Here is a 12,090-nt window from a genome sequence, read left to right as displayed (position 1 = left end):
GCCCAGAACCGTACTCRGTAATTCTTTGCCGGGCCAAACTCCCCTCCCATTCCATTGAGACGAGTGCTCGGGGGGCTGGATGAGCTGCAGCGGCCACAGCTGCGGGTGCTGGCAGCTGCCCGAGGGGTTCCCCGTGTTCCCGGTGCCGGGCTCGGACACGGCCCAGCCCGCCCCGCCCGGTCCCACAAGGCGCCGCGGCCCCCGCCCCCGACGCGAGTTCCGGGCGGGGCGTTCCCCGCGCCCGTAGCGACCGCCGCGTTCGCGGTAGCAACGGCACCATGGTGAGTCCTGCGGCCGGGGCGGCTCCGGGACCGGCGGCGGGGTCGGGGCCGGGGCTGGGGCCGGGCTCTCAGCGGTCCTGGGCCAGCGGGGGCGGTGAGGGGCGGCGTGCAGCCCTCCGGGCCGGGCCCATTGAGCAGCCCGGGCTCGGCCAGAGGCGTCCGGGAGGCAGCGCGGGGTTCGGGACAGCGGCTGAGGCGGGGGGCTGTGCCTGCTGCTGTGCCCTGGCAGCGGGGGATTTCGGGGATAAGTGAGGGAAGAGGGGAGTCTCACAAACCTCAGTTAGTACGTGGTTTTCAGTGTCGGCGATCTCTACAGCGATTAGCTTGGTATCTGTTGCTATGCAATTCCGATTTCATCTGTTTAACAGATAAATGTACAAATAAATGTCTGCAAATAAAGGCGAAGTGTTGCTATTTTGCTTTTTCCTAGGGGTCTAAATTTTTAAATACTCTGTGTCTAAGTGCCATGTCTTGGAGGGGAAAACACATCTTTTGTTGCAACTCTTACTAGTACAGATGTGGTTATTTTTTCCCTTAAGGTATTCTGTTTCTTGTTCCCGATGTGTTGATAGTGACTCTTCAGGGTGTTCATTGCTCGCTTGGCATTTTGAATATTATGGCTTTCTTTTCTCTAAACACCTGTAGAAAAYGGTTCAATAAGCAGATAGAGGAACCCTGCAGATAAGCTTCTCAGAGTGAGGTTTCCCTTAAGTAACCTCCMTTGGCAGAAGGGGATTTAGCTATAGAAATTTCAAGTGCACCTCAAAGAAAATTAAGTCCCTGATATGTGCTCTCCAGATAACACACGGTGCTGATGTCCATGTTTCCATCAAATCGGCAGAGATAAGTCAGCAGAGGTCAGGGAAGAAGCTGGTCCTTGTGTTCATATGGATCAGTGTCTTTAAACTCCAATCTGTTTTTAAGCATGACTTTGAAACAGCAGCAGGCACTGGTCTTATAAATCCATTTCTGCCTTCAACATGAGTGACCAAGATTACATAYCCAAATGCTGTCATGATTGGGTGCCATAACTGAAAAAGGCAATGAAGTTCCTGCCCAAAAAATCCAATCAACTGAAAGCCAGCTGGTTTTGCTGGCACACTGATAGCTGTTAATCGGCTTGAATGAGGTTGTTGTAGTGGGAACTTAGGGGTGTGATCTTCAGAACAGAGGAGGTGTTATCTTTGGCAGACACTGGGGAGATACCTTTACCTGAAAGGCTGCTTTTATGCACATGTGATAGTGCTACACTTAAGAGCAACAGAGATGCCAAAACCAGAGTCCTGTTTTTGTAGAAAGGAGGCTTTTGATCAGTGTTTGTAAACAACTGATCTCTGAAACCTTTTTAATCCAAAAGACATCTCAAAGTATGTTTAATGTTTAGAGAAGCATTAAAGATGTTGTTTATATATTACTGTTTTGGATAGCTTTATGTGGTTTTGCTAAGACTCTGATGTGAGATAGAAAAGTTAGAGTTAGTGACAACAGAAAGTTGGTCAGTGGGCCAGGCCTTAAAAAGCAGCTCTCAGATTTTTCCAAATGGAATAATACGTGTTTTCACATCAAATTATGTAACTCAATGGAAAACAATTGGAAAGAAACCCCAAATATATACAATCCAGATTGCTCTTGAATTTTGGCAGGATGCACCTCATTTTCATCGGTGAATTTTAAGCGGCTGTATCATTGTCTGGTCACAGACTCGCTTTCAGAGAGGAAATTGCTAATGCACAATAGAATGTATAAAGATTTAAGATTTTAAGTGCAGTAACTTCTTATGCCTTTGAAATGAGTTTCACCATAGAAGCTAATAAGCAATGTGCCATGGGTCAGAGAATGACCAGGAAGATAATGTCCTGACATTAAGCCCATTGTTTACTTCTGAAAATGCAGCAAAGTACCCCAGAAAACAAAATTACGGGACACTGAGGGGTTCCAGCTTCTTTGACTTGGCTGACACAAGATAATACAGGAAAGTGGTGTAAGTGGGGGCAAACAAGCAGGAGAGGGAAGGGAAATAGATTTGAAGTGAACTTGCCACTTTAAAATTTCAGTGAATGTTCACTTAAATTTGTTTCATTTTTAGGCAAAAGCAACAACCATCAAAGAAGCTCTAGCCAGATGGGTAAGTACTAAAACAGTATCTAGCGCCATGGGATTTGACTGTATTCAGCTAATTTGTTTTTCAAACATTGTAAGAAATACAATGAAACATCTGCTTTAARAAGTTTCACAAAGTAAAATGATGATTACTGTTGTTGTTGTATAATACATTCTGTTGGACTTTCTATATGTTTCTGTTAAATTGGTACAACTGGTGAAGATGAGTCTGTTTTGCCCTCCTGCCTTGTTCTGTTGAATATGCTTTCGCCTGAAGCTACAAAGTCATTCAAATTTGGGAATGTATTATGTTTTAATTATACTCTGTTCACTTTACCTAAGCAGTCCTTCCCAGAGAAAAAACAAGTGTAAAATTCTTACTGTACTAAATCCAGTGAAACTTCTACATGTGTTTTGACATGTCGTCCCTCATTTTGTGCTAAGCTTCATTCAATGAGTTGCTTGGATATTTTTTTTTCCTTCTTAAAGCACTGTGTTAATACAGAAGCTCACTTGTCTTGTGGTGGCTGACCTGGTCTTACAGAAAGCTGTGTGTTGGCAAGGATGTGGATGTAATTTCAAATGATCATGTAGGATGCTCATCTGTCCCRTAAAATCAGGGAGAATCTTTCCCCAGACTCAGTGAACTTTAGACAAAGGTACAGATGTGCTTTTTGGTGTACATGCACTTCCCTGCTAATTCTGGCCAGCTGCTGGAGCAAGGGTTTATAAACATTTTAGTTTCCAGAAGATCTAGATGTGAGAGTGTGGGCAGGTACACTTGAAAGCCAGAAGCTCAAGGTATTAGCCTGTAACTGAAGATGACTTCYGTTTTGAATTTTATCATTGTTTAGTACCTTCAGTATTTCCAGGGTTTTCCAATTATTTTGGTGTATCCCACAAACTTCACTCCTGCTCTCCTAGTAAGTAGTAGAATGCAACAACTTGCAGACATTAGTATTATTAGAGGTATGAACTGTGTATTTAAAAAGTTTGCTTTCCCTCCATCACTCTTTCCGACTTCCAGAACTTCAGCTCCATGTTTTCTATTACAGATTTATTTTTCTTTTGCCTCTGTCACGTCTCTTAGACAGAATTGGCCTGTGTCAGTGAGTTTCCATTAACATTAGGCATGAAGTGCTGAATTTGCTTTTCTGTTCAAGTTGTTGGAGGTGGCTCTAAATCCGCCTTTTACTCTTCCTAATCCACATCCATGTGACTTGTACAATTGGATGTGATGGTGTGTTGCATTCTGAATGYTTTTCTTCCCTTTGGCATAAGGGTTTACCTATGCCCTACAGTCAGGGTGACATTAGTTACATCAAAGCAACTTGAAATCAAAGCAGCTTCAACTTGGCAAACATGTAACCTGTTCTTAAAAAGATGTGTCTGTTCTACCTATACTTTCTCTGTGGCATAYTGTGGGTGTGCAGCTGCTTACAGAAGTACTTGGCAATGAGGATGAATTTTCTTCCTGCAGGTGCTCACTACTGGCCACAATCTTATTTGGAAGTTCTCTACCTTTCATGCTTTTAGGAAAAAAYGTATTTTTATTTGTTGGTATAAGCTGATAGATTACAAACTGAGTGTAAATACAAATAGATACAGTGCTGTTCTTAGAAAAGAAAATGGAAGTTTCACATTGATAAAGATACTTTGCTTGAACACATATARCCATATTCCAGCAAAACATCTGGCATGTTTATTTGCTAAATCACTAATTATGAGTAAAAATACTGTCACACTGAATTTGGACAGAAACTGGAATATAAATAAATGTACAAGACAATATGATTTTTCAAATTAAATTAAGTTTTCTGAAGTATTTTGGTTCATAAGATGAAAAATGATGTTATCAAAACCTGATGTTCTGCTGTGGGATACTAAAAGAGTTATGGGATATRATTAATTTAATTACAAAATAGCCATATAAACTGGGACACACACAGCTATCTCTCTTCTCAGTAGATACATGAAGTGGGGGAGAAGACAACAGTCCTTGTTTTGAAAGAGCCAAGATTTCTCATTTGTTAATGGACCTCCAGTCCTCCCACTGAACACTGAGTGAACTGACAAAATGCTCCCTTTGTGCTGTCAGGGAGGCAGCTGTCAAAACTGCTGCTACTCTCYAAATAGATACTTGTTCCAAGTATTTAGTCAATAATTGCCATCACTTCAGAATTTTAAAAGCTTTAATAGAATATATATTTTTAATACACCGAAATGCTGACGTTACAGCCTTTTTTTAAGGCTCCGACTTTTACAAAGTATTTAATTTAGAAAATTATCAACCTGGATTGTAAATATATTTGTCTTTTGCTGTATTTTCTAAACTGTGACATCTTCCCTACTCTTTCTTAATGGCTAATTAGAAATTTATTTTTAGATTCTTAACAGCGTGAATCCATTGATGTCCTCCCCCTAAACACACTCCTGTCTTCAATTTGTGTTGTGAACTGGGCATGAGTTCTGAAATTTCTGGGTGAAGTGGGAAGGAGACTTTTCTGTCAGAACTTTTAAAATCTGCTTCTGCTATAGATTGGACCTAGCTGAGGTTTCAATATGTCAGTCTCTATGGAAATACCCTAATTCAGAGTTTTAACTTTCCATCTGTTCTCCGTTCTTTATGACATACAACTTGATTAAATTGATCAAGTGTAACACATCTTTTAAAAACCAGCATATGTAATGTATAAGTTCTGTTGATATTTTGAAAATAAGTTAGCCTTACCTTTTTTATGCTACACCAGCAGGCATCTTGATAACAGTACTCAAAATGCTTTATCTTTCCGGTAGTATATTTGAATTACTTCTATAGTAATCACATTTTGAGTAATTTTTTTAGTACAGCAGTTTTTGGAATTGCATGTAGCAGTGAGCCTCTTCWGCACCTTCTCTTTTCTTTAGGAAGAAAAAAGTGGCCAGAAGGCTTCAGAGGCAAAGGAGGTAAAACTGTATGGGCAGATTCCTCCTGTGGAGAAGATGGATGCCGCTCTCTCTGCTCTTGTTAACTGCGAGTAAGTTCACTTAACAAAATATTGGAAACRAAGTATTCTTCTCTCTTTGTTTCAGTTTTTCTGCTGTGCACTGCAAATAGGTATTTACTATGTTTAAGTGTGGCCCTCAAAGCAGCAGCTTTCTCTTTTTTTCTCAACTGAGTTTCTCTTTCAACACACAGTTGTCCTTTTTAATTCAAAGACCCCTGTAACTTAACTCAAAAGGTGTTAGGGTAGATTCTGTATTAATAKTTGTCCCCTGAAAAATTATATACTGTTGATCAATATATAATTACAGATCTGTGTTTGTAGTCTAYCAGCTAACTGGCACATTTATGATCCACTTGAAAATTCATGAAAAAAAAGAGGTGATTTGAGCAGGACTTCAGAARGAGATTAGAGTAATTTCAGAAGTAAACATCCATGCATTTGGTAAGGCTAGGCATCAAAAGATAATCCAGTACATCGTGTAAATAATTCATGGTACTTTCCCAGATGCTAAATAAAGTTGCAGAAATCTTGATGGTTTGAGGATATTTTGAGTCTGTTTACACATGCAGTTAGTTCACCGTCTAATGAGAGAAGAACATACAATTATTTCTAATGCAGTGGTGTTTGGACATGGAACTCTTCCAATGTAGTGATCTCTTATAYACTGTGAATTGATTATTCTTTCTTTTAAAGGAAACTATCGCTATCTACAAACTGCATTGATAGAATCGCCAACTTGAACAACTTAAGTAAGTGTCAAGCCAGCCATCCATTTGGATGTGTTTGTTTTCTAGTTGCCTGGTTGCATCATTCGTTGCATGTGTCCAGCTTTATTTGTACCTATTACTATCCTTTTTTATTYCCTCCTTGTAGAACATTACAAGTGACCTTTAAAATGATAAGTCTTACTGGAGAATGCATGCTGAGCAGYGGAGGTGTATTGAAGCAGGTATCCCTGCACTAGCCTTGACAGATGTTTTACAGTGCAACAAACAAAAAATTCCATTCAGTAAGCATTTCAGTACCTCCAGTGGGCCTTGCTGTGATATTCAACACCTAATCAGTTCTAGAGTGATGTGATGTCATGACCATTTTCCATCTGCATTTCAACAACTCTGCAAATGYAATATTGGTTCCAGCAAGTTTGGAGTGCTGTAGACCTAAATGAAAAACARTCATTCTACTTTGCAGAGGACTGGATATATTTGGTTTCATTTTGTTCATACTTTAGAAATGGATGTGCCCTCTGTCTAGAAGCAGAGCTTCTCTTTTTCAGACACCTGTTTTTAAAATTCCTGAGTTACTGACTTTGGAGCAGAAGCCTTAATGGTCCATCCTCAAGAYTATGACTGTGGCATGAGGTGGGAAAAGAGCTGCAGATTTTGAAGTGGAGCTTCCAGGCTTTTCTGTTCCCATTAAAATGTCAGCTGGATAGATAAAGAACCTGGAATCTCATCCTCTCCAAYTGCACACCAAGAGATCTGTCAAAGAGCTTGATGAACTTCTTTTCATAATAAACTCAGACTTCAAAAGATTTGGAAATACTAGTCAGGGAAAAAATATTCCGGTAGTCTTTCCAAATAATTGTTCTGTAATACTTCAATTAACTATCATGAGAAAAAATAATTAGGCAGTTATACATAGAAGTGAAACCAATGAATTTTTTAGTAAGATAAAACATTAAAAGCCTTTAAAACATAATATATACATATATTAATGTAGATTCAAAACATCYAGTCTGTACTAAGTATTTGATGCTAAAGCCAGACAAACTAGAACTAAGTTGAAATGTCTTTCATCAGGTATCTGTAAGGCAGTTTTGTATGCTTCCCTGGAACTGAAACCAAATCTGCTGCCTTAAAATAAGACCAGAACAACTTTTGCCTGGGAAAGAAGGGATATTAACTATGTAAGATCAAATGAAGCAAGTCAGCAGTAGAGTTCAGGTGCAAGGTGAAATAATAATTTTTATTCAGTATATATCAAGACTGAATTTCAGCTAGGTAACCTACACATAAGCAGCTTTCTATTTAGCTGTTATTTCTAAACTGTTTAGGTCAGTCTGTTATGTCTAAACTGTTTAGCTGATCTGTTTAGGTCAGGAGGTTTTGTTTCTATTAGGTTATTCTTTCTTAAGGCASCCTGTTCAGAGTGCAGTTTGTAAGCAGAATATGGCATTTTACCTGACTTACAGCATCTTCTTATTTAAAAAAACTGGTTTATTAAAAAGATTTTTTTTTTAAATTTATTACAGAAAATTTGAGGATTCTATCTTTGGGAAGAAATAACATAAAGAACTTGAGTGGGTTGGTATGTACTTTTTAGTATCAATTCTTCACTAACRAAATAGAATAAGGAGTAATTCCCCTGTGTTCATATTAAGTCTTTGGTGAATTTAATAGAATTAATTGAATATAAGATTAGATACTAACGTTTCATATTCTCCTTTTGCTATCATCTTTTCCCYCTCTTATACATTGCTTCTGAATTTTCAGATAATCATTCACAGGTTTATTGGGTCTGGGTGAGGTAAAGCTCTTTTTGGCCCCCCCACCTCCAAAAACTGGGCCAAGTAAAACCAACACAACAGGTTTTTTCACTCAAATTTTTTCATGTTTGGAAATTCTGCTACACTAATTTACTACACAAAAGAATTTTAGAGAGATTTTGTTGTCTTTAATAAAGATGATCAGAACTTTTATTTGAAAACTGCAGTCTATCTGTAAAGCCATTTAAATTTCACTGGCTCTTCATGAATATAATTCCTATACACCTTTTGCATGCAGAATTTTCTGCCTGAAGATACTTAGGCTATGCTTCTTTAATACAAACATTGTCAGTCCTATAAACACACACTTCCTGAGAATCAGTCCCTTTTCTGTTAACTGGCATCTGAAACTGTATGGCTTTCAGAGTAAGGTGGCAGGGCTGACTCCACCTAGTAGGGGAAAATTTGTTGAGGAAAATATTGGATCCATTTTGTTATATTTGAATTCAGGCCAGAAGAATTGTTTTTTTTTTCCAATCAATATTTTTAAAATGAATATATAAATTATTTTCTTTTACAAGAGATACTGTTTCTCTTCAAAGCTATTCTCATCTTCAGAGATGCCATATCTCTTAAGTGTGAAATGCAGAGTTAGTATGTAAGGACTGGTTTTAAAAAAACCTCCCTTTTGAGAGAATTATGGAAGCGATTTCTGGCCAGCAGGTACAAACATACCAGAACGTACTAGAGTGAATAACATTGTATAACATCCCTTCTAAARCAGCTGTTGAATTGCATTCCCTTCATGTATGCTTGCAGTGCACAAGGAGACAGATTTGTCTCCTCTACCCATATGCCTTAAGAACAACTATCTAGCCACCTACATCTTGTTTTATTCTAATATAGCAATTTCTGTCCTCCTTACATATATTTGAATATATAATTTTGCTTTTAATTCCCATGAGCATTTGCTTTGCATAATAATTAGGGACCTGCTTAAAAGGAAATGAGGACCCATATACCGTAATATTTTCTCACATGAGGTGACCTGTAGAAGATGAAGAAAGAGTATGAATAATGAGGAAGATGGGCTTCTGCTTATCTGAGTAGTCCTGTCATTTTCCAGGAGGCAGTTGCTGATTCTTTAGAGGAGCTGTGGATCTCATACAACTTAATTGAGAAGCTGAGGGGTATCCGTGCAATGAAGAAACTGAGGGTTCTTTATATGTCAAATAATTTGGTGAAAGACTGGGGTAAGGCGTGCATCTCTACTTCATAGAGACTCTCCTGTAGTGTGGYGAATGCATGGGTTAAGTCACCAAGTGAAAAATAGCGCTGTATCTCATGGAGCTTTGATTCTAACTAACAAGCTTGCAGACATGTGCAAAATCCCTAAACATCCACACATGCAAGAGAGTAAAAATAGTTAGAATATTGAACTTAACTTCTAAGTCCAATTAAGTTCGTGCTTTGAATCATCTTTCTCCAACCTCTTTTAAAACGCATCCCTGTTCTTTAACCTCACACCARTTAGAGCCCAGCAGTCCCTCTCCTATTGCATCCCATGCTCTTTATGTTTGCACTGAGTTTGAAAGGAATGTGTGGTGCAGATTTACTTTCCATGTTCCACAATCTGGTTGGTGTTTTTGCCTTTGTGGTTGCAGCAGAGTTTGCGAGACTGTCAGAGGTGCCMTTACTAGAGGAACTGGTGTTTGTAGGCAATCCTATACAAGAGAGATTTGCAGGTGATCAGGCCAGTTGGATCGAAGAAGCAACCAAACGGGTACCCAACCTGAGAAAGCTGGATGGTGAGTTTGGGGCATGAGGCAATTGGGGTGAGTTAAAAGCTGACTATAAACACAGCCACAGGGAAATGAATCATAACCTCAGAGATTCATCTGTGTGCCCATGAAATTAATATTGCTCCCTCTTCTTTGGAGTTACTCAGAAGTAGTTRCTGAGATCCTGGCTGCAGTGTTTGAGGCATTTTGGAGCATTAAATCCAAGTGGACTTGCAATCTACAAYTGGGCATTATTCTGTAGTTACCCAAGTAGTTTTATCAAATACCTAATAGGAAACTGAAAGATTTAGCATTCAATAAGGTAACTAGACTTTCATCTGCCAAGTTGAATTGCAGTTTTCCCAACAAAAGAGGTGACATGAGAGAATGGGGATAGACTGGGATATGCTTTTGTTCATTTTTGATGCAAGGGCAAGGTTTCAAAACTGCATGCAAATTTCATGAATGCTGAATATTCCTCTCCTTTACTGAAGTAAGCTTCAATTTGTGAGCYATCCTCTCCTATTTAAGACACTGATATGAAAAGATTGTCAACCRTGTTCTGATTAGGGACTAAAAATTAGATAATTTTGAAATCTATTTTWAAATATATTAATTCCTGTCAATGGAGATGTTAGCTGTTCACTAAAGCCAGGAAGGGGAGTACAGGACTGATAAAACTGACAAAGAGTCAGAATAGGAGCAGGGAAAGGGATGTCAACAGGAGGAGACAGCTTTGTTGCAAGGAGCGGTGAATGGGATTCTATTACCAGATTGTATCTAAAACCACATCAACTGGGGTAAAAAATGTTATTAGAAAGTGGAAGCCTGATGAGAAAATTGCACTGCTAGGAAGGATGGCCTGCAGTGGTCCATTTGCTGTTGTAGTAGGAAACAAAAGGAGAAATTTTTGTGCGTAAAAAAATGGAATAGGGCACATATTGGTATRAGCCAAAAGTACCCTGGGTTAGATTTACTAACCACACTAAAATGTGGACATTTATGTCCTGGAAAAGGCAGCACAAGGTAGGGGCCCCACAAGGGAAGGGTGGTGTGCTGGTTGGTTCTCAGCAATTGAACTGACTTGGTCCATCTCCCAAAGACTRAGTGAGGCTGATCTTTGCAGACCGTGCTTTAGTACCTTTTTATTCCATGTTACCCAGAAAGTTGGAAAAAATCCAACAGAGGAGCTCATCAGTTGAAGGCTTTTCTAGTTAAGACCAGTTCAGGTATGTAAAAGTTCATGTTGGTTAGAAACAGGCAAGAAATACAACTCTTGACTCTTTCCAACAGGACAGATAAGCTTTCAGGTAGATCATCATTAACTATGTCTTCAATTTTTATTATTATTATTATTATTATTATTATTATTATTATTATTTATTTATTTTAATTTTTTTTTCTTCCTAGGTACGCTAGTTGTTAAAGGAGGAGGAGAAGATGAAGAAGGAGAGGAAGGAGAAGGAGCAGAAGGAGTAAACTGATGACATTTTCCTGTTGGGTATTAAAGTAACTCCAGATAGCTTGGCACATAAACTTTTATAAATATATTTGTTTTGAAGAAAATCTTTGGGCAGTTTTAAAAAGACCAGCTTATCTCCACAGTCTCTCACCCAAAGAGTTAGTTACCAAAATTGTCAAGCTTATGACATCTTCCGCAGAGACTAGTGGAGCTGAGTTTACCTGCTGTTTGGCTAGCAAGAGATCTTTATTTAAATTAATAGCTGTTTTAAATTCCTGATTAGTGGTGCTTATTGTTCACTCTTGGGTTATATAAGAACCATTTTAGCTTGTTTGGTGCTGCTGGCCAACATTGAATTGGAAATACTGAAGCCAAAAGAACAATGTTGTGGTTTAGAGACACCTGACAAGCTTTGTTGTGTTTAATTTTGTCGTGGGACTTTCTCAGTATTTTTAATATGCRAGTTTGCCTTTTCATTCCTTGAAGTGTTATGCCAAACAGGCCCAGCAGCTGCAGAGATCTGCACRAAAAGATATTGGTCTGATGGACGCATCTTCCTGGCTTCAAGTTTTGAAATGGGCTTCTCACATTGGAACTCAACTGCATTGCTCAGAAGGCCATGTGTAACTTATATATTTATTTATTTTTAAGAGGCAAAGGGATTTCTTTGCATGGTTTCACTAAGACTAAAATAACTGCTTAGTTTTTTTTCCTCTTACTAAGAAATTCCTTTAGATTGGAATATGTAGCCAATTATCCTACAGGTGGTTTCTGGCTTTGGATTGGGTCACTGGTGGACATAATCCTTTTCAGCTCTGGAATCTTCCTATAACTAAGTAGGTTGATAACTAACAGAAACAAACAGCAAACAGAAGACCTGGGCTCGAGGACAGAAAATTTTGGTTTTGGGGGTACTAACTTTTTGTGAAAGCACAGGTATAAGCAGTGAGAGAAAGTATCTGTAATTAGTGGGGAAGGTAAAATGAGATGA

At 38.8% G+C, this 12,090-nt stretch overlaps 1 protein-coding gene across 2 annotated transcripts; it reads left to right on the top strand.

Moving 5' to 3' along the window:
- The first annotated feature begins 211 nt into the window (after positions 1-211).
- On the top strand, positions 212-12,084 carry DNAL1 (dynein axonemal light chain 1). 2 transcript variants are annotated; one of them, XM_057366298.1, is made up of 8 exons: positions 212-281; positions 2,368-2,406; positions 5,289-5,398; positions 6,062-6,117; positions 7,623-7,678; positions 8,983-9,109; positions 9,524-9,664; positions 11,048-12,084. In XM_057366298.1, the coding sequence occupies exons 1-8, from the start codon at positions 279-281 to the stop codon at positions 11,119-11,121; spliced, it is 606 nt and encodes a 201-aa protein (XP_057222281.1). In that variant the 5' UTR covers positions 212-278; the 3' UTR covers positions 11,122-12,084. The 2 variants fall into 2 exon arrangements, with proteins under 2 accessions (XP_057222281.1, XP_057222275.1); XM_057366292.1 differs by having other exon boundaries at positions 9,521-9,664.
- The last annotated feature ends 6 nt before the right edge of the window (positions 12,085-12,090 follow it).

Source organism: Malurus melanocephalus, unplaced genomic scaffold, assembly GCF_030028575.1.
Source record: "Malurus melanocephalus ecotype Western Australia unplaced genomic scaffold, MMel_1.1 scaffold_2, whole genome shotgun sequence".
In the NCBI taxonomy this organism is placed as follows: Eukaryota; Metazoa; Chordata; class Aves; order Passeriformes; family Maluridae; genus Malurus; species Malurus melanocephalus.
Note: the sequence above shows the minus strand (reverse complement) of the source record. Positions and strands in the feature narration are given on the sequence as shown.